Source organism: Oreochromis aureus, linkage group 23, assembly GCF_013358895.1.
Source record: "Oreochromis aureus strain Israel breed Guangdong linkage group 23, ZZ_aureus, whole genome shotgun sequence".
NCBI classification, from domain to species: Eukaryota; Metazoa; Chordata; class Actinopteri; order Cichliformes; family Cichlidae; genus Oreochromis; species Oreochromis aureus.
The window spans coordinates 31,012,636-31,034,860 of record NC_052963.1 but is presented as its reverse complement, the minus strand read 5'-3'; the positions used below and the strand labels follow the sequence as shown (position 1 = coordinate 31,034,860).

The following is a 22,225-nucleotide window of genomic DNA, read 5'->3' as shown; positions in this document are numbered from 1 at the left end:
TCTTAATTAACAGCAATTCAGATTACACACTATACTTCAGCCTGTTAATATGGGTTTATCTGAACGCCACCTTCGTAGCAGAGTGGCGCAGCGGAAGCGTGCTGGGCCCATAACCCAGAGGTCGATGGATCGAAACCATCCTCTGCTATCACATGTTTTAAAATCAGCGCGTGTCAAATTAAACATGCTCATCATAAAGACTCACATTTACCTGCTGGATCGCACAGGGCCAGGGTTACCTCTACAGTCTGTTTAACATATATTACTATTTCCATTTTGCATTTTCTTGCCATTCCACCATGATTTTTTGTAGTATTTGTGGAATGATAGAATAATAACTAAAATAGTTTAACTTACTATTATTACCAACAAAACAATACTAATGTGGAATGGAGGGAATGGAGGGAAATGGGCGCATGCTTGGAGACAGAGGTATAAACAGAATAGATCGCAAATTATGAACGTACTTTGATAATGAACAAAACATAGCAGCCTAATAGCTTTAAATATATTTAAAGTAAACATAAAATAGCAAAGCTTAGATTTAATTTTGACTAACATACAGAGATAAAAATGGACTGAATGAAAAAAAAGACATAACGGTGCACATGTAGGACACGTACACGTAGCTTCTGTACTGAACTGTAGGTGGCGCTCCAAGGAAAACTTTCTTACTACCGAGAAGAAGAAGACGGAGGCGGAAGCTCTTCCATGGAAACAACAGACGCTTCTAACTCATACTCGTTTATGTTTACGTAGTACGTGGGATATGGAAACAATGTAGTTTAATTGGGAACTTCTGAATTTTGCATAATTGATAATTAACTATACTGACAGGAAATGCATCTAAATGAGTCTATGTCGAATTTTCTTTGTGCAGTTTGAAGTTTTAGCTTTAGCTACTTGCTAGTCAACAGTAGTCTCTCGTATGCAGGATAAATGGTGCCCAACATGGGTTAGCAACTGTGGAAATGGCGTACAAAATATTACATGATATTACATATCGAACTGTATCGAAGGAGCAGTTTGCCAGAAAGTGACTGTTTTAAAAATGTGGAAACAAGGTGGCCGAAGCTCCGCTGTGGATCGAGCTCAGGCGTTGCTATCCGCAAAGAGGAGCAACGGAGGAGACACTCAGGGCTCCAGGCAAGAGTCCTCATCCAAAACACGGGTATGTACCGAGTTTTCTTTAGCTGTCCCCCCCTTTTTAAGAGCTGTTTGTTCTTACACGGGAAAGTTACCTTGTCTGTGGTAAAATTAATTTTGAAATTCTTCAGCATTATAGTTAAAAGCGATGAAATGATTTAATTTGTTTTCTTGCGTTACTTTTGGTACAAATAATATCAGAATCTTTATTGTAACTTTACTCAGATGCAATGAAATTTTTCATATAAATAACAATTAAGTTAAATCTAGATAAAAATGTATAATTTTAATGAAAATCATCAAATAGAGGTTTTAAAGTGGCTTTGCATTGCAGTTCTTATCTCTGAGGGCGGTATGTATGTAAATTGCAGATTGTATGGGTGTAGTTCTACTCCTTGTTACCAGTGCTTTAATGGGGCAGAAAAATGGAGTGTCATAGAGGCCAAAACTCTTGGAAAGAAGTTGTATCTCAGCTTGTTGATACTACTTTACAGCAGTGGTTCAAACAGGCTGTGAACACGGTGGGTGGTATTTTCACTCCTGGCCCTCATTCTCAGTTGTCTGTTCTGCTGCTGTTCAGGTCCAGGAGTTTTGTCCCACTGAGCTGTGCTTACCACGTGATGCAGGTCCTTCCTTTCAATAGCAACACTTTAATGTGACATTCTCAGTGGTGCTCTTGTAGTTATTTACCAGCAGATTTTCCATTTAAGCTTTCTAAAGAAGTATTTCTTGTGAGATACTATAAGTGCGTTTGAGCTCTTTAAATAATTATATGATTTGTGTAATTTTAAGTCTTTCATATTTTGATGGAATCTTTAATCTTTCCTAAAGACCAGCTTTATTCTATGTATGTATGTATCTATCTGTAAACAATGCATTATATAGTATTCGTATTAAAGGTATGATGCCTTCTCACTCTGTCTGGATGGACGCTGCTGGTGAGACACCTGCTGCTTCGGTGGCTAAGTAGGACCTTTGAAGCCTAATTTACATCCTCTTGCTGCGAAGCCTGGGCAGGTAGGCGGAGGCTGGCGTGGCGTGGTTTTATGGGGAAGCCAGAGGTCAAAAGCTTTACCCTGCTTCTTCCTCAGGTCGCTAGCCTGCTGCATAGCAGTTACTGCCTCCTCAAACGATCCCCTAGCTTGTGATGGCTTATACGGAGAATTCCTAATGACCTTCTTATCTTGGCCAGGAAGGCTGGAGAGATTGAGCCTTGGGGTACCCTTATCCAGCAGGGGGCCCATGTCCTGAAACAGCTCAGCTTGGTAGGCTGAGAGCAGGATGACCACGTTCAGATTTTATATTGCCTGCGCTTCTGATTTATAAACCTTTTGGTACATGGAGGCTGTGAAATACTCCATCTTACCTGGAAGGATTGGTCCCACCGACACAAGTGGACGTCTGTTCGGATAGAGATGAAATGCCACTGACTGCTCCACCCTAAAAAGTGACCCCCAAAATTTCAAGAAAATGTTTAGTAATGGCTCATCTTCTTTATACACACTGGGACAGCAGTCATGAGCTGCTTGGTGGGTGCCTGGCGAGTGGGCAATATTTTTCTGTCTTACAGATCCCTCTCCTCCCCCCTGAAATTCTGACATCCTGCGCTGCATTCCAGCTAATGGACAGCCTGGCTGTCGCGTGCTTACACATCTCATTACGATTGACCTCACAGGGAGATGGAGTGGGCTGAGTTTTCCCGCCGATGGAGCTGCCAGGCCACGATGCCTGGGCAGAAGGGAGAATGGCATCCCTTTCATTTTCCTCATTTTCATCTCTGACTGGGTCCTCGACCATGTCACCCGCCAGCAAGCATTAGCTGAGTTGGCTTTTTTCACAAACGCCACTCTCGGATTCTGCTGGGAATTACACAGGAGTTAGAGTCTGCTAGTGACGCCTGGGCATGCTTGATGGCCATACAGGCAATGCAGAGGGGATGGGGGTTTTTCTCCGAGATGGTCAAGGGAAAATAGGTAACGCCTGGGCAAGGCTGGGACACGACATCCTTAACCTTGCCGCCACTGGCGTTACCCTGAAAGGATCCAATATCCATGATTACTAAAGCTTAGATCTGACAACTAGTAATAGCCACAAGCTACTTGTCTAGCTAGTTTTTTTTAACCTGCAGTTTGCAGCAACACAACAGCTGATATTATAACAATATATTTCCTTGACAAAAATATATAATTACATTGTAAAAGATGTTCCTGAAAACCAGTAAAACCCACATTCGGACTACTTTAATGGCTGTGTCAATAAACAGATTAATTGAATTATCCTGGTCCAGGACTGCTGAGGAGCTCTTATGAGTATGGGGTAGAAAATGAGAATGCTTGGTGTGGGGTCAGGGGACCCCATATCCTTCAAGTGATCGGTCTGTCTTAGACAGATGTGGTGGCACTGGAGCATCCATGATTGGTCATGCCAGAAGTTGCTTCCCATAGTGAGATTCAGAGTGACGTTTGATACAGATGTCATTCAAGTCGTTGTGACTCTGAAGCATAATTCACATGTAAGAGCAGAATGAGGTACTACAATAATTACATCTTAAAGCACTTCTTACATAAATATAATCTGTTTCTTTGTAGGTTTCTGTGGGTGAATCTTTCAAACCCAGATCTGCTTCCCCAAAAACACACAAGTTATTCTCAGATCTGAGCGACTTGTCCTCAGTCAGTTCAGCTCCTGAGTCTGGAGGGGATTTTAAAGCTACGGATGCTGAAAAGAACCATGGAAAAGAACTGGATTCAAACAAGGTAACTGCTAATTGTTGCTGTATCTCAATAATGGAAGACTACACATTAGTGTTGTTGAACCCAGTAAATTCAACTTGACATGAATTGTATAGATTATTTATTTATTTATTTATTATTTTTTGGTTAGGGTCTCAGGCCGCAGAGCTCTCTGGGAGGAGGAAGCAGGTTTTTGAAGAAGGCTCCACCACCAACAAACAGCAGCCAGTCACCCAGGGACCAAATGCACCCTCAATCTGAATCAAGGTAAGATTCAGCATATAAAACTTTGGTTATTAATTTGCACAGTAGAAAGAATAAAACGTTTTCTGATGTGAAGTTACCTATTTTAATATCTCTGGTCAGATATGCACCATCTTCGCGGCGTACCACTCAGACTCCGTCCTTGACTAGACTGGCTGAAATTGAGAGTCGCATCCGGAGCCGCAAGCAGGCGCAGGAACAGGCCAGACAGGAGACAAAATCTGCCCTCATTCTGACTTCGGATTTGGGAGTGTCATCATCAGCACCAGCAAGAGTCATCCAAACCCCAGAGACATCTGTGCAACAGTCTGTACAGTCTAGCAGTGACCAGAGCCCAAGGGGAGCCCGTTTCCTTAAGAAGAAAGCAGCTGGAGCTCTTGAGAACACTAATACATCTCCTACTATGGCTCCAAAAAGCGTAGATGTTAGTGTGAGAGTCAGGTCCAGAGCAGCAGATCGTGTAGCATCTTCAGAGCGTTTGGAGACAAAGTCAGTTAAACTAACGAGTGGTGTCAGTCTGGAAAGTGATGAAGAAGACATGAAGAAACTGCTTGGAGACTCGATGGACTCAACAGACTATAGCTTCTTAAGACCTGGGAGACCTTCCTCCATGAAAAAGTCAGATAAGGTACACTTGGGCAGTTTTTTTGCTTGGTTCACTCTCATTACTTACAGCCTATTAACTAACAGCATCATTCTGATAGGCATGAAAACAGTTTTAATAAGAAAAAGAAAAAGAAAAATTTTGAACCCAGTATTAATAAAAGAACAAGTTGTTTATTACAGGAAATTGGAAATTGTCTAAATTGAATGATTACGCAGGCAGAGCTAAATCATCTTAACATAATAGACAGACTTTTATGCATGACAGACTTTCATTGTGGAAATAATGACAAACCACATTCACACAGTGGTTGTTAATCATGCCAGACATGTACGTGGTTAAGCCATCAGGACGTTTTCCTGTAATCTGCAGCTTTAAGGGTTAGACAGAGTGAGAACCTGATAACATTTTCACTTTGATGGCTCAGAGACACAGTTTTATCAGCTCAAAGCAGCTGTGCTTTCTACTCATACAGGTATTCCTCAAAAGCAGTCATGAAGTTCACTCCGCTCCACTTACTGCCGAAGTAATTCCTTCGCCACCCTCCAACACAGCGCCACCTCGCTCCTCTGCTTCTCCTTCTAACCGGAGTTCTCCTTTCCGATTCACTGGCCATGCTCAGGCCCGCTTCAGCCCCTCTGTGCTCTCTTCTTCTCCCTCTCCACCCCGTGTCTCCTCCCCACATCCTCCAGAAAGACCGGGCACCTCCTATAGGCCAGAAAGCCCACAGCGTTCCCTGTCCTCCCTCTCAGGACGCAGTGAAGTGCTCTCTCTGGACGAGCTTTTCCCCGTGGAGACGGGATCTGAACGCCCACACAGTGAGATGAGTTCAGTTTCTTCTGAAGGTGAGAGGTGCTCATCAAATGCATTTAGTCCTAGTGTTCAAGAGTTGATTGGACTCAGCTGTGTTCTTTGTGTTTAACTATTAATAGCAATCTAGGAGTATGATGTATTGATCACTCCTAGGAAAGAGAGGGCAACATGGTGCTCATTCCTTTGTACATTAATGACTTTATATCTGAAATAAAATCACTAATGTCCAAATGAACGTCTCATTACTGCTCATGTAAAAGAGAAGGTTACAGTGTGGTCATTCTTCTGTTCAATAATGAAGTAATGTTATACTTGAAGTAAAATCATTAATGACAAAATGAACTCACAGGATGAATCTAATTTGTTTGGCAGTTCTTGGAAAGCTTTTCATGAATGCAGAAAACACAACTTTTGTGCTTTCAGAGGGAAAAAGGGGAATAAAGCCTGTATTATCAGTGTCTCGAGAACCTTTTTATTGTATCGAGCCACTGTGAGTTTTAACAAGCTGCTGTATTTGATAGTGGATTAATTTGATAACAACAGGAAAAGAATAGATTTTATTTTCTGATGCACAATGGCAAACACAAGTATTAGTTAAGCCATCCATCTTTCAAGCATGTCCATATTTGCAGCATCATCAGTCATTCCCTCAAAACACAGTTTGTTTGTTTTTTAATTACTACAGTTTAACGTGCAAAGAATTAACTTAGTTTAGACTATCTGTGTTTTGGGATATTCTGTTTTAAAATTATGTATGTATAGATCTTTTTTAACGATTCTTATTTAGTGAAGTGCTGTGTAAAAGTACAAATAACTGTGATCTAGCGTCCCTGTCATTACCACATGGAAGGTACAACTTCTAGGCCCAAAGACATATTGATAATATTCATAATAAATGTACTTTTACCAGTAATTGATACTGTTGGAGCAGTATGCTACTGGCAGTCATAGTGACCTGAGCTTTATTTCTAGTACCCTGACGTGCATTGTAATAGACTCCGATATGTCCCAGTTTGTCAAATAAACCAGTGTTATGAGATTGTCTCAATTTACAAGTTAGCCTCTTTCAATATTCAGTTTTCAGTTTTTAATCATCAGGTGTTTTTAGTGTCTTTTTGTAGTCCTATGCATTGCACTGCTAGCAGTTATAAACTGAGTAACATGTTATAGTCGGCTACATGAATATACACTCTGAATTCTGTCATTGTGGTTTTATGTTTCTGCAGACTTCAAGATTAATGTGATGACACTGGATGACCTTGCACCTGCTCGCCTTGAATTTACTGCAGAAACGCCAAGAAAACAGGTGGGAAATGACAGGAATTAGTTCCAAACAAGTATAAAGTGAAGAAGAAAGGAGAAAGTTTGCCATTCAGTGTAGCATAATTTAAAGAGGACCTATTAGTGTCATTTATAGCACCATATTTTTATTCTTGAACTCTGCCAGAGGAGCTTTGCATGATTCAGAGTTCAAAATAATCCATATTTATCTTCGACTCATCATCTCTCTGCTTTGGTGCAGCCCCCTCTGTTCATACTCAGTCTGAAAAAAACCATTCAACCAACTCTGCTCTGACTGGCTACCCCTCATAAACTCATGATTTGAGCAGTAGGTGGCTTGGGCTTCTTCCACACAGAGTCGTGTGCCAGAGATGACCATATCAGACTACACTTGAGTTTTTGGTCCGCACAGATGACTTGCACATATGACCTAACTAAACTTTGAGCATTTTTAAAATGAATGTCATCCACTTTAATGGTAAATGCATGAAAGAAAAGAGCATAGCAGGTGCACTTTAAAAGAAATATTTGTTGAATTGCACTCATTATATCTATGAAAACATGTTCTACACAAAGTCAAAACAAGCTTTGAACACATCATCAAAATATAATCTTTTCAGATATGGGGAAACAGGTGTGTTTTGGACCACAAGACATAATTGTTGCAGTTAAAATTATTATAATTCTGATTTGGTCTTCATCAGCTCCAAATGGAACATCCAGGTAGTTGGCTGCTAAATGCTTCACTATGATCCCTAGCTGTTGCTTACTTTGTCTGCTGTTGGGTTGGGACTGCTGCTGCCACAGACAAAGAGCAGCAATGATTAAGCTGGCCACCTAGGGAGCCACCAGCTGGAGTAGTGTCAAAGAAAAGGAAGAAATATTTTAAATTGCTCTTAATGTGATTTTTAAGAGTCTTCCACTGACTGCCTGATGTTCCTTACGACATTAAACAGTGAGAAAGAAAGCGCAAGGTGCTGTGACTCAGGTATTAATCACAGGTTCCTGATGTTATGTGCAAACATTATTCCACAGTGCACACACTAAATAAATCCTAATCAGAAAAAGATAATAACTGTATGTATGCAAAGTTGTATCCTCACCTTGAGTCTGTGATAGTGATGAATGATAAGCAACACCCTGAAATTAATGTAACGCCACTGATATTAATGCTGGAGACTCTAAATTCTGTCCACAAGGACATTTTCTCCTTGGCGTGGTGCACTGAAATTTGCATTAATAATGGAACCAAAAAATCTTACATCATAAAGCAGCCATGTGTTAAAGCCTCACATTAATAACCACAAGCATTAAAACACATATGTGCAGTAATCTGGATATTTACATGTGATATTTAGGATCCTAGGGGATATGATTATAAGTTTGTTTTCTGCCATATCCTAAATATGATACTTTCTCTGCTCTAAAATTGTCAAAAAAGGTTCTAAAGATTTATTAGAATAAACTAAATAGAAATAAACTAAATAGAAATAGAAATTTTATTCCACTGTGGCAGTGGAAAAATGAGCCTTTGACTAAGTTTGAATTCTAAGAGGCCCACAGAAATGAGGTCAGACTGAGATCAGCCCTGATTCGATTTGCTTTTGTTAACTGAAGTATAGAAATGTCTGAAGTGCATAAAGAAATAAAACAGCTTTGATACCAGTGGGAGCGCAGAAGAAATTCTTATCTGTCTGCAGATTGCTAAATTGCCTAATGACTTGTTGGGAAAAGAAGCTAATCTAAAAAACCTAGGAGTAGAGGAGGTGCCAGCCATAGACTCTATTATAAAAGATGGCTGTAGACGACGTTACAGTTGGTGTTAGACTCCACATTTTGAGTCACTTTTAGTTTAATTTTTTTTGTGGTTTTTAATAGCAAGAAGAGTCAATATTTAAATGAAACTTGTTGTCAAATAAGCAAGCTTGATAAGGTAGTTACATCTGTAGACTGCATGAGTCCAAACATAGATGATATAAATGTTGCTTCCTGGACTGAAGAGTGAGGCCAACACATTTTTACGTTTTAAGTAGACTGAGTATAACATTAGCATTTGTAACTTTTTTAACAACGCTATCCTATACAATAAACCTATATCATAAGATACATTTATATAGAGGGAATCAAACAGATTCACTCTATATTCTAGATGTATCTGCTAATTAGTGCTAAATAACCACACTAATTAGCTGTGCTAGAAAGTTCAGTCACCTACACTAGAGCACAAACTTCTTGTTGTGTTGTACCGCACACCAAGCCGTATTATTACCTGTATTATTATTAGTGGGGTGGCTGTAGCTCAGAGCAAGTAGAGCAGGTCATCCACCAATCAGAAGGTTGGTGGTTCGATCCCTGGCTGCTGCAGTCTGCATGCCAAAGTATCCTTGGGCAAGATACTGAACCGCAATTTGAGTGGATGTGTGAATGTTAGATAGAAGCAGTTAGGCATAGAAAACATGCTGGTGTAAATGAGTTGATGAGACATGTTGTATAAAGTGCGAAAGTAGAAAAAGTAGAAATGCTCCATAAATACTAACAACACAAATACTGTTGAGTGGTCCAGTTTACAGACTTTAATTGAAGGAGGTGAACCAACTGACAGCTGTTCTGCTGAGATATATACAGCGAATTATAGTTATCCTGTCTCAAGGAGATTAATGGGGCAGTAGTAATGCTCCTATTCTTGAGAGGATGAACTTACATTTTGAGATACTCTTCAGCTGGAGAAAGCAACTGTTTACCGCAATTTTTTGTGTTTGTCAAATTTCCTTGCATGCAGGTGAAGGCTGATTGTTAGTATACTTATAATATTCTTCAGGGGACCCTTTGTCTGAGACCTCTAAATTCTCTGAAGGACTCCCTAGACTGATATCTTTGCTTTCATGAAACAGGGTAGCCCTGTTCCAGGATCTCCAGACAGAAAGCAGCAGCTACACGAGGAGGAACAGCAACAAGACGAGCTGCTGGATTACCAAAGTGACTTTGAGAGTGAGAGCAAAACAGAGCCAGATTACAGTGCCAGTCAAGTGTCAGAGGATCTGCAAAGAAATGGAGGTGAAGAGAAGGTGATGTCAGAAGTCAGAGATGGGGGTTTGGATTCAGACATGTCTCATGGGAGGACAGAAGATGATTATTCGAGAGCTTTCTCAGAAGCAAGTCATTCCTCCACCTCACGGACCTCAGATCGCAGTCACACTTCCAAGTCAAACAGCCAAGGCAGAAGTGAGGACTCCAGATCCTCATTATTACATGAGGGCCAGGCTTCATATCAACAGTCGAGGAGACATACTTCAGCCAGAAAGGTTTTAAAAGAAACTGCAGTACAGACCCATTCTGGTCGACTAGCTTCAACATGGCCAACAGGTTAGTCTACTACATGTATTATTTGTCTATCTAAGATGTGAGAGAGACCACCATTTCTCACCAAAATTCCTTTAAATCATCAGCTTATTAAGTGAAAGGAGATCTTGTTTGTATGAAGGCGCTAATCTGAACTTTATCTTGCATTATTCTTTGGGTCTAAGAGAAATACTTACTTACTTTTTTAAAAACCTGTAACTAAAATGCCAGAGTAAACTGATATGTCTGAAGCTGACTTAGAAAGTCCACATAATCCACAAACTTCAGAGCATTTCAAAGGTCAGGCTCCATGGCCTCAGGCATGTGCAGAGAACTAGGAATAATTTTGGGTTGTTGGACTTGAGTGAGCGAGATAAAGAGTGAACTTGGCTGTGCAATACTCTGTAGGTAGGTAGGAATTTTAAATTGGATCCTTAATGCAACAAGTGTCATGGGAGCAGCCATTTGGCATTTGCGTTGCCTGCGAGCATTGGAAGGCAGAGTGACGAAAGTAGTGAATTGCAGACATCAATACAAGTTAAGATGAATGCATGAGTGAATATCTGAAGCTTCTTTTCACAAAAGAAGAGAAGCTTGAGAGCTGTTTCACGTTGGTGTTGATTGACAGGGACTAATATAAATGAGTCCATGATTATGTATGTCGATGTGAACCAGAGAGGTCCCCATTTTCTGAATAGGCAACTAGAACTTATGTCTTATCGCACTGAGCTTTAATTTTTTTTTTTTTTTTCCAGATATTCCTGCTGTGGACCCTATGGTGAGCATGACCTACATAAATCCTTCTCCAGTGGTCACTCATACCCTCAATGCAGAAATGGTAGAAGGTGAGAACCAATAAAACTAAATAAGATACAAAATAATTTTAAAAAACATTTTAAAACAGGACATATTCTGCTTTTCATTATTTGCTACCACATATGTGCTCTTCAAATAGTCAATGTTTAAAATTTTGCTCTTTCACACACTTTTTTACCCCTCAGCTGTAAAAGTCTGATCGGGTATTGTTGTCACCCTGCCAGGCGGGCAGGTGTCCTGTAGGGGTTTTCAAATTGATACCATAGAATCACCTACAAAAAATCTTTGATGAGTTTGAATCTCAGTGACCTTGATCTCAAAGTCAAGGTCAAAGGTCAAGTTTTCAGGAAATCTTATGAATGCAATAACATGAGAACAAGACGATGTAGTATTTTAAAATCCATACCATAGGTGCATCTACTAGGAGCCTGGGGTGTACTAGTACATCAGGCCAATTATGCTCCTTATTGGTTAAAAAAAAAGTGATCATGATTTTCTCCAAAATGTTTCAAAAATAAGATTTTTGATGGCATTTTCCACATGATCTTGCTGACAGATTGACTAACAGACGGCTCTGAAAACACACTTTCACTGAGACTCTTCACTTTGTCAAGAGAACTAGAAAGTTGTCAAATTTTGGATTTGTCACACTGATAACAAAATCTTTTAAACTTGGATCCAGATGGTAATTCTCAGGGATTATTAGGGTTTGTACAAGGATGATGGCAAATTTCAAGTGAGTCATACTGATGGCTGTGGTGGGGCCATTTAAAAAAAATTTATGAAACTGTAGCACCATCTATAGGTGATATACTGGGAGACAGTGCCTTCCAGATCAGATAAATAGTTGAGACATTTTTTGTTACTGTCATTTAAACATTCATAAATATTTCAATTTAACCCTGCAATGTGTATCCCTTGGTTCTCCATCAGCAATCAGCACCTTCAATCCAGCTGTGTTTGCACTCAATGAACTGCTAAAACAGCAGCTTGCCATGACAAGGCGGTTCATTGAAAGCAGCCGCCACCTGCACTCCAGCCTGGTGCAGAGTCTGGAACCACCAAACTACAAATATACCACTCTCGAGGACACCAAGAAGGTAAAGTATACTCACGCATTGACTGTGAATAACACTCATCTGTAGCTTTTTGGCTCAGTAATGGAAATAACAGACATTTAAAGTGTACTTGTTATACTCATTTCCAGCTCATTATTTTTATTTTTCATCTCCACAAAAGTAATTTCAAAACAATACCCGTCAAAATGTGACTTAGTGAAACTTTCCCCTCTGTTTTCAGCTTATCCCCATGCACAAATCTCCCAAACTGACAATGAAGGAAGCTTTAGAGGTGGTGCTTCAGGAGATCGGAGACGACCATTGTATGTGACCACTGTGATTGCAAGGACCAGAAGCTGGATCGTGTCTTTATTTTTAAAGACAATTTTTTATACACATTTAAAAACTTTTTTGTTCTACTAAGTGGGAAATTACTTTATTATTCATAAAACACTACATGGAGTTTTATACCAAGTGTCAAAATGAAGAGCTGGCAGCCAAATCCATCACTTTAGGTTCTTAATAAATACTGGACTGGACATTATCAGGCTGTGGTCTGCTAATGTAAAGATGGGCACACCTCCACGCCACCTGCAAGTTAAGGTAACTAACACAGAATGCAAAGTTGAAAGCTGATGTTGAAGGTAGACAAATTCATCAAAAGTGAGAGATTGAATAGCCTTTATAGCTACAGTGGCTTGCAAAAGTATTCGGCCCCCTTGAACTTCTCCACATTTTGTCACATTACAGCCACAAACATGAATCAATTTCATTGGAATTCCACGTGAAAGACCAATACAAAGTGGTGTACACGTGAGAAGTGGAACGAAAATCATACATGATTCCAAACATTTTTTACAAATAAATAACTGAAAAGTGGGGTGTGCGTAATTATTCAGCCCCCTGAGTCAATACTTTGTAGAACCACCTTTTGCTGCAATTACAGCTGCCAGTCTTTTAGGGTATGTCTCTACCAGCTTTGCACATCTAGAGACTGAAATTCTTGCCCATTCTTCTTTGCAAAACAGCTCCACAACTGCCCTGTGACGGCCTCAGAGGTTGTCTAAGAGAATATTGGGAGCAACAACACCATGAAGTCCAAAGAACACACCAGACAGGTCAGGGATAAAGTTATTGAGAAATTTAAAGCAGGCTTAGGCTACAAAAAGATTTCCCAAGCCTTGAACATCCCACGGAGCACTGTTCAAGCCATCATTCAGAAATGGAAGGAGTATGGCACAACTGTAAACCTACCAAGACGAGGCCGTCCACCTAAACTCACAGGCTGAACAAGGAGAGCGCTGATCAGAAATGCAGCCAAGAGGCCCATGGTGACTCTGGACGAGCTGCAGAGATCTACAGCTCAGGTGGGGGAATCTGTCCATAGCACAACTATTAGTCGTGCACTGCACAAAGTTGGCCTTTATTGAAGAGTGGCAAGAAGAAAGCCATTGTTAACAGAAAACCATAAGAAGTCCCGTTTGCAGTTTACCACAAGCCATGTGGGGGACACAGCAAACATGTGGAAGAAGGTGCTCTGGTCAGATGAGACCAAAATGGAACTTTTTGGCCAAAATGCAAAACCCTATGTGTGGCGGAAAACTACCACTGCACATCACTCTGAACACACCATCCCCACTGTCAAATATGGTGGTGGCAGCATCATGCTCTGGGGGTGCTTCTCTTCAGCAGGGACAGGGAAGCTGGTCAGAGTTGATGGGAAGATGGATGGAGCCAAATACAGGGAAACCTTGGAAGAAAACCTCTTGGAGTCGGCAAAAGACTTGAGACTGGGGTGGAGGTTCACCTTCCAGCAGGACAACGACCCTAAACATAAAGCCAGGGCAACAATGGGATGGTTTAAAACAAAACATATCCATGTGTTAGAATGGCCCAGTCAAAGTCCAGATCTAAATCCAATCGAGAATCTGTGGCAAGATCTGAAAACTGCTGTTCAAATGCTGTCCATCTAATCTGACTGAGCTGGAGCTGTTTTGCAAAGAAGAACGGGCAAGAATTTCAGTCTCTAGATGTGCAAAGCTGGTAGAGACATACCCTAAAAGACTGGCAGCTGTAACTGCAGCAAAAGGTGGTTCTACAAAGTATTGACTCAGGGGGCTGAATAATTACGCACACCCCACTTTTCAGTTATTTATTTGTAAAAAATGTTTGGAATCATGTATGATTTTTGTTCCACTTCTCAAGTGTACACCACTTTGTATTGGTCTTTCACCTGGAATTCCAATAAAACTGACTCATGTTTGTGGCTGTAATGTGACAAAATGTGGAAAAGTTCAAGGGGGCCAAATACTTTTGCAAGCCACTGTAATTATGCACCAAAAGACAACTTCTGTTTTCAAAGACTGTAATTTTTGAATTCATACACCATCAGTGATTTGGAGTTATAGGTGGAGAATGGAGGCATCAGACTGAATTAAAACAAAAACAAACAAAAGAGGGATGGAGTTACAGCACATTTCTCAACTTTAATTTTTATGTGCAGTTCGTTTCATGGCCTGCACTTTTAATGAAATTTAAGTTTCGTTACTTCTATATCAGGATATATTTGGTTTTAACGCTCGCCCCATGCAAACCATGGATGTCATATTCATGCTTGTGAAACAGGTTGTTGGGTGTATGTCAGCCTTCTTGTAGAACTGCACTCACAATTCACAAATTACTATTAATTACTTGACTGTATTATATAGACTTGTTGTTTTTTGTGCATGATTGAGGCGGTCATGTAGACCAGATGAAATGAATGGGTTTAAATGGACACACCAAACAATCTTAAAAGCACTTTCTTCTAAGATATAATATTAAACAGACAGCTTAAGCCAATAATCATTCAGTGAAATAAACACTTGCAAGGGAAGTAACAAAATGTTTATTAGAAAATTAACACATACAGTACGGTGTGTTTACAGTTACCAGTTTTTCAGTCTCCACCACCAATAGTAACTTGAATTACTCTAACGGCAAGTGCAGAATTGAACAAAATCTAAAGACAAACTTCGATGGCAGGACCCAGGAACATTTATCAGTCATGTGGGAAGGTGAAGGTGTGTTGATGGGGTTGTTGAAGGCACAAATTCAGGCTGTAGTGTGAGTTGTCAATATGGGTCATTGAAAGGGTAGAAGGGATGTCCGGCATCCCTGGGAACGCGCTTTCCTTCCACCTGCAGTAACACATTTAGCTTTTTTTGTTTGCATTTTGCAAGTTCATGTGTTAATTCTTGACATCAACTGCTTTTTCCTATTCAACCAAAACTGTCTGAAAATACGTATCCAATCTAGTTTCCGCTATGGCTTAGCTGGTAAAAATCAACCACCTCCTTTGAATAAATTAATTTTTAAAATAAATGAGCCAACTTAATTCTTTAATGACTTTAGTATATTCAATAAAGAGATGGAACATTTAATATTCATCCAATCCAATGAACATTTTCCAAATTACAGGTTTCCAAATCACACATAAGAGCTCCATAATCCAATATAAACTAACTTCAACCCACCCCCAACTTCATAAGCATAGGACAGGTATAGTATTTTTATTATTTTCAGCTCGTATTTACAAGATTTACGCAAATGTTGTGCACAGTGTTGCATCTCTGTCTCTGCTCATCAATGCAGAGCTGATGTAGACAGTAAGAGCTACTTAGCGGTTATGTCCCAACATAAAGACTTATTAGAGTACTGATAAAGTCCACTTACTTCTATCATTGGTACGATGTAGCGCCAGCCTCTGGTCAGTGCTCCAATACTTTTCATTTCTTCTGCTTCAAGGGTAAAGTCAAACACCTGACAACAACAAAAACCCCTTTACATATAACACAACATACCTCACTGTAGCTGGACCACAAGATGTAACATTTATTTAAATCTCACTTCACCTGTATGTTTTCTTTGATGCGGGACTCGGTCACACTCTTAGGGATTGTTACGACTCCACGTTGTGTCTGCCACCTGGAAATACAGGATTTGTGCTGATGTGAAGCTGCTGGAGGATTTCGTCACCTTACCAGTGTGCATTTCTGCCCAGAGCATCAAGCACAAGTTTTATACAAGTAGTATACTGCTTTTTTAGCTTTAGTTTGCTGTTATAAAACTACAAATGTGAGTAAAGGTGCCATGCAGTACACAGTTTAGATGCATACTGAGCTACAGACTAACAAGCTGAATCTAGATGTGTTTTTGATGGCATCATTTGAAATCTAAAATTGGAAACCTTAAGAAACAAGGAATGTAAAAAGGTCAAAGATAAACAGAGACACAGTGTGATCTCTGCTAAAAAAAAAATGCAGAATACTTTCGGATATTCTGATCTATAAATTTACCTCAGGAGAATCTGAGCTGGAGACTTTTTATATTTCTCTGCAAGGGAAGAGATCACAGACTCCTCCAGCAGGATGGGTTCGTTCGGATGTTTCCAGGCTCGATCAGCAGACCCCAATGGACTGTAGGCCGTCACCACCAGGCCCCGATCCCGACAGTGGGCCAGCAGCTCTACCTGGGCCAGATAGGGGTGGCATTCTACCTGTCCAGCAAAAATGAAGCAATACCAGGGTCACCTCAGGCATTTTACAAACACCTTTTATTATCATCAACATCACAAACATCCTGTACCTGAAGGACAGTTGGTTTGACACTGGCGACCGACAGGATGTCATCAATCTGCCTGCTGTTGAAGTTGGACAAGCCAATGGCTCGGACAAGACCCTTTCCCACCAGCTTCTCCATGGCAGACCAGGTCAGCTTGTAGTCTGTGTCATCATATAGCAAAGTGCCATCCTCCTGTCTGGGGAAAGGAACGTCTCCTCGTCTAGGAGCAAGCCAAGAAGGTCTTAAAATACAGGCTTGTTTATCAGTTTGAGCATCAACTAACTTTTAAGAAATGTCATAATTTTTATATAACCATTTTTTTTTTATGAAGTAGTATAGTTCTTGTCAAAATCATTTTAAAATCTAACTATTAAGCTGTGAGCAGATTAACTTGGCATAAGATAAGATATACAACAATCCATCAGTTATCTTGATATAACCAAGGTGGTTTTGGGAACATAAGCTAACTGTCTCATTATTGGACCATGTGGAGGCTGAGCTCACTGAAAGGCGTAAGGCCAGTGGATGAGGTAGAGGTCCAGGTATTCAAGCTTCAAGTCCTTCAGGGTCTTCAGGAGGGCTGGCTCGACATCATCTGGATGGTGTTTGCTGTTCCACAGCTTGGATGTGATGAACACATCCTCTCTTCTTAGGGACTGGAGCACAGAGAACACGATTGATATTAATTCTTTGTTTTTTTTTGTTTTTAAAGACTGTAGTAGACCTGACTGGTCAGTAAAGTCGGACAGGTCTAGAATCAGTTGCCCTCAGGGACACAGTTTATGTGCGTTTTTACTGGAGCTTTGAACAGTTTAGTGAAGCAGTTTTACCTTTTCGGGTCCAAGCTTTTCCTGCAGGGCTTCTCCAATCTCAGCCTCATTGCCATAGATGGATGCACAGTCAATGTGGCGATACCCAGCTTCCAGTGCCCAAATAACTGCTTGTTTCACCTGTTAGAAATAAATATACAAAGTTTCAGTAAGTACCCATACACGTTCTTAATGTTTGTACCAAAAAATCTAAATTTAACATCCGAATCTGCTAAATTCTCAGACCAACACGTGAAAAATAAATGGACTGCAATTACCAGACATACAACAATACTATATTTGACTTTCATTCACACATGCTCAGACTAATAATGGTCAAAATAATGTTCACTGGATGCTTAGAACTTATCAAAAGATTTATTGTCCACTTGGGGGCAGTGAAGCATATTGATAGGAATTTATGGGCAAAATCAGTTTAAATGTAAGACAATCTAAATGTAATAAACTGTATTTTTTCCATTTCTAATATATTGAAATAATATATGGTGAAAATAATGTGTCTTCCCCTTGTTCCTGTCTACTCTTCACTACTAGCCTGTCAAATAAAGGCAAAAAATTCCCCCAAATAATATTTTTTTCAATAATAAATAAATAAAATAGACAAGTAAAAAAACATCCAAAAAGCTGAGAGAACTGCAGAGTTGAATTTGTAAAAAACAGAAAGCACTTCTCAGTTTACACATGCCAATTTAATTAAGGATACAAAAAAAGTGCAACTTTATTGTGCGACATTAAAGATGAAGGAAAGGGGAAAGGGATAAACGCAACGCCATTTTATTTTATTAGAAAGTCTCAAATGGCTTAAAAACCGGAGGACAGAAGTGCAGTTTCTACCTTTCCAGGCTCACTCTTCCATGTTCCCAGTCCAATGAGGGGCATCTTGCGCCCTGTGTTAAGAACTGCAAAGTCATTCATGCCTCTCAGAAGCACCTTAAAAAGAAAAGCAGAGTAAGAGCCAGTCAGTGAGATCTGCTCAACTCAGGTGGCTGCGAAAAAGTAGGAAGTGTACACCATTCAGTAGTTTTTTACTGCATAAACTGAAGACAAAGACAAGGATGCACACAAACACAGGTCTTAGGAGAAACTGACAGCAAAGTAAATATATGACCAGTGTAACAACAGTATGTCACAGTTTCACAGTATAGCATTATTATTGATATTCTCAGGTAGAATGACCAATTAATGCTTTGAAAACAGAGTTCAAACCATTAATGAGTCCAGCAGGTACAGCTGGACAAATAAGATTCTTGAGCCATATACTTTATATCCCAAACATCATAGTCAAACAAATGAATATAAATAACAGTTTCCATGCTGAAAAACTGGTATAGCAACTGTCCAACTAGTAAAAGGAGGATCCAATTAAACTCATATTGACTGACAAATGGATTGACAGACTGTGCAAAGCCTTTATAAGGGATATATCAATATCAAAATTTAGCTTCGATTAAACAAAAGATCACATGATGAGAATGCAGCCAGAACACTAGAATTAAGTTTGTATACAGGAGTAAAAATATCAGCTTATGAAAAACATTTCTGAATTGAAAGCTTGCACATCTTAAAGTATGAGAATTTCCAAAGTTGTTTTTGCACCAAAGGGAAAAAAAGAAAAGCTGAAAAGGAAGCATGAAAGGAAATGAAGGCTGCTGACTTGCATTTTCAACAGCTAGAGCAGGGGTAGGCAACTCCAGGCCTCGAGTGCCGGTGTCCTGCAGGTTTTAGATATCACCCTGAGTCAACACAGCTAAATCAAATGATTAGTTCATTACCAGGACTCTGGAGAACCTTGACACATGTTAATGAGGTCTTTTAGCAATTTGAATCAGCTGTATTGGATCAAGGACACATCTAAAACCTGCAGGACACCGGCACTCGAGGAGTTGCCTACCCCTGAGCTAGAGGGATGTGATCATTCCCCTCACTATATAGAAATTACAATACTTCAAATAAAAAGACCTGAAAGTAAGAAACTTGAGGATTTTTCTCAGAGTTGGATTTGAGATTCAACATACAAAGAAATTTCTCAAAGTGCACTCACACAAACATTAATTATACAAAGCCCATATATGCAAAATTGTTTCTCATCTAATTTTGAACATCATAGAAACACATCTAATCTAATAATACCTACCATAGATGTGTATCAGTCAGTAGGTAGTGCAAGCCCGGACGTGAATGAGCTCAGTGTGGCAGCGTGTAGAAGGAACTACGTTTCTGTTGATCCAAAACACCTGTACCCGCCCTCTCTGACTCGCACCGCCTAACACAAACACTATCTGCTTGTGCCACGTTCCTCTCAGACATCTTCCACTGATGACATAAATAGTAACTGCTTTCAGCTGCTTCCGTATTCACTAGATTTTTTATGTCTTATGCAATTTCAAAGGAATTTGTGTCTCCTTCTGGGTGCCCGTTAGGGATGTTTCACTTGTTAGGCAAATGTGTAAACTACTACACTATGAAGCCACAAAGTTAAAAAAAAAACAAAAACAAAAAAACTCCACATCAGTTCTGGTGCCTTTTGAGACTTTGAAGGCTTGATCACTAGATGGCAGAGGGTGGTGTAAACAATTTATAGTCAGAATCTACAAATCATCTGTGAACTTCTTGGTTATCATCTATCTACTGACATCAGTAGCTTTCACTAACATCAGGCCCACACACTTTGTGGTTCCCATGTCAATGTCAGCTTTTAAGCACCTGATGTCTTTCTTTGACAGACACGTGGCACTCTAAAAACTGAGCATTATTGATGGTAGAAGTATGACTCCAGAGGGAAGAATGGCAGTTTCTTTGTTTTGGCTGTTGAATGCATGCATGCAGTTTTATATCCAAATGACCACTGAAATGGCTCCAAAAAAGTGGTCACCTACAAGGTGCCTACAAGGTGCATGAGCGGAGAACAATGCGGCATAACCGTTTTTCTCCTTTTCCCCCCTTTTGTTAATCATCTTGTGGGACCTCATGGGGCTCGTCAGGTTGGGAACCTTAAACGTGCCTCCTTTGGCTGAAAGCTCAGTTCAAAACAATCTTCTTACTTGTTCAATGCCCTTGATTCATTTCTGCAACACCTTTAGTAAATGCATTACAATTAGAAAATGACTTTTATGGTTATAGAGGTATATTTTGCCCTGTTTCAGCAGGTCTGACAGCTCTTTTTTTCATGTCGTATGTTAAACTTGTTTTCCTTCTGCATTCTTTTTTAATTGCAGGAAAGGAAAGCTGTGTTAATTTGGTTTACAACTCGACTGACCAATCTGCAAAAACACCAATATTTTCCAGATCTTTCCAAAAATCCCTGAAAGTCAGCTGGTTTTCTGGAAAGTCACGCGCCCTGCCACACCTCAATACCACTGTCCTCGCGCTCACTGTCCTTCGACATCAAGGACAGTGGCCCTGCGACAGACTGGCAACCTGTCCAGGGTGTACCCCGCCTCTCGCCCTATGACAGCTGGGATAGGCTCCAGCGCCCCCCGCGACCCCGGAAAGGATAAGCGGAAGCGAATGGATGGATGGATGGATGTTAGCAAACAATGCTACACGTAGTAAAGAGGGGGCTACGGTTAGATAAAGTGTTGTGGTTGTGAAGTCATTCGGTGATTTCGCTTGTTGCTGAGATTGTCTTCAGGAAAAAAAAAAATGAATGTAACAGCTGCTCGTTAAAAACAGCAGCCGCCACACTTTCTGTTGAAATAACAGCCGGCTGCTGTTGTAGCTTCTATTGAAGCCAACTCTCACATTCTCTCGCGTTACTATCTTTAAAGTCAGTTTTTAGTAGAAGTCTGCACACACTCACCCTGCTGCCGAAACCGACACACAAACGACACAGCGTCTGCTTTAGGAGCTGACACTTCAGTGACTGCATGCTGTAAAATTATATGACGTGAATCCTCCTTCACGGCTCTGTGCTCACTTTGATTCGTCAACTTACTGTTTCAAGGTTTTAAAAGCTGCCGACTTCAGTCAACGACCTGTTCCGGTTGTCCTCCTGCAGCGTAGGACCACTGTGAGAGTGCTGTTTTCTGCTAAATGTTCAAAAACACCACCTCATCTTGTTGACGTTTTCCTTTTCCGGTATGATGATTCTTCCATTTCCGGGGAATCTAAAGGTAGTTCACAGAAAAATAATAATAATAACGTAAAAATGCACAAACTGTGTAACAGAACGGGAAAAGGTCTACTCTGAAATAAAGTAAAAACTATTGGATAACGAAATTATCTTAATTTAAGGGCTTTCAAATAGGTTACTAGCTTTAGTGGCTTACTTTGCAAATATATATCGGATATCAATCCGATATATTCTCTAGAGAACAAAAGAAGCGATATTCCATTCCACATTTACGTCGTTTTTATAAATAATAAATAAACAAATTAATAAAGTCCTTCAGACGTCCCCAAGTATATTATTGTGTAGTGGGATATTAACGAATATGTATGATATTTTATCAGTGATTTAAAAGAAAAACCCATATGGGTGCCCCAAAGGACAAAACTGCTGTGGGCTCTGTGTGGACACATCCACCTGGGACGCAGGTGGGTCAAATGTGGGTTTGCCCTGCTCATACAGCCCCACAGTTCACCTGATTTTCTTAGGCGTGATCAGGAGGGACAGGATTACACATGAGTACATTCGAGAGACAGTTGAGACTGAGCAATTTGGAGACAAAGTTAGAGAGTCATGTGCAGAGGAGGGGTAGGGATACAATGGACAGAGGATGTTAAATACTGAGCTGCCAG

The 22,225-nt window shown here is 40.2% G+C and overlaps 2 protein-coding genes across 5 annotated transcripts; one reads left to right on the top strand and one right to left on the bottom strand.

The window, feature by feature from the left end:
• Positions 1-699: 699 nt before the first annotated feature.
• Positions 700-21,278, top strand: c23h19orf44 (chromosome 23 C19orf44 homolog). Of its 2 annotated transcripts, XR_005610324.1 has the most exons (11): positions 700-1,171; positions 3,735-3,902; positions 4,030-4,145; positions 4,245-4,770; positions 5,222-5,591; positions 6,786-6,865; positions 9,732-10,203; positions 10,935-11,024; positions 11,929-12,095; positions 12,295-12,656; positions 20,701-21,278. XR_005610324.1 is itself a non-coding variant. In XM_031726674.2 (10 exons), exons 1-10 carry the CDS (start codon positions 1,052-1,054, stop codon positions 12,382-12,384), a joined length of 2,199 nt encoding a protein of 732 aa, XP_031582534.1. In that variant the 5' UTR covers positions 700-1,051; the 3' UTR covers positions 12,385-12,797. The 2 variants fall into 2 exon arrangements, 1 of the variants encoding a protein (XP_031582534.1); XM_031726674.2 differs by lacking the exon at positions 20,701-21,278 and having other exon boundaries at positions 12,295-12,797.
• Positions 14,921-21,573, bottom strand: akr1a1b (aldo-keto reductase family 1, member A1b (aldehyde reductase)). 3 transcript variants are annotated; one of them, XM_031726678.2, is made up of 9 exons: positions 21,420-21,573; positions 18,320-18,415; positions 17,486-17,605; positions 17,160-17,311; positions 16,680-16,875; positions 16,391-16,590; positions 15,947-16,019; positions 15,768-15,854; positions 14,921-15,232 (listed from the first exon to the last, which is right to left on the bottom strand). In XM_031726678.2, exons 2-9 carry the CDS (start codon positions 18,398-18,400, stop codon positions 15,167-15,169), a joined length of 975 nt encoding a protein of 324 aa, XP_031582538.1. In that variant the 5' UTR covers positions 18,401-18,415; positions 21,420-21,573; the 3' UTR covers positions 14,921-15,166. The 3 variants fall into 3 exon arrangements, with proteins under 3 accessions (XP_031582538.1, XP_039463135.1, XP_031582537.1); XM_039607201.1 differs by lacking the exon at positions 21,420-21,573 and adding an exon at positions 21,285-21,397; XM_031726677.2 differs by lacking the exon at positions 21,420-21,573 and adding an exon at positions 19,620-19,779.
• Between the last annotated feature and the right edge of the window lie 652 nt (positions 21,574-22,225).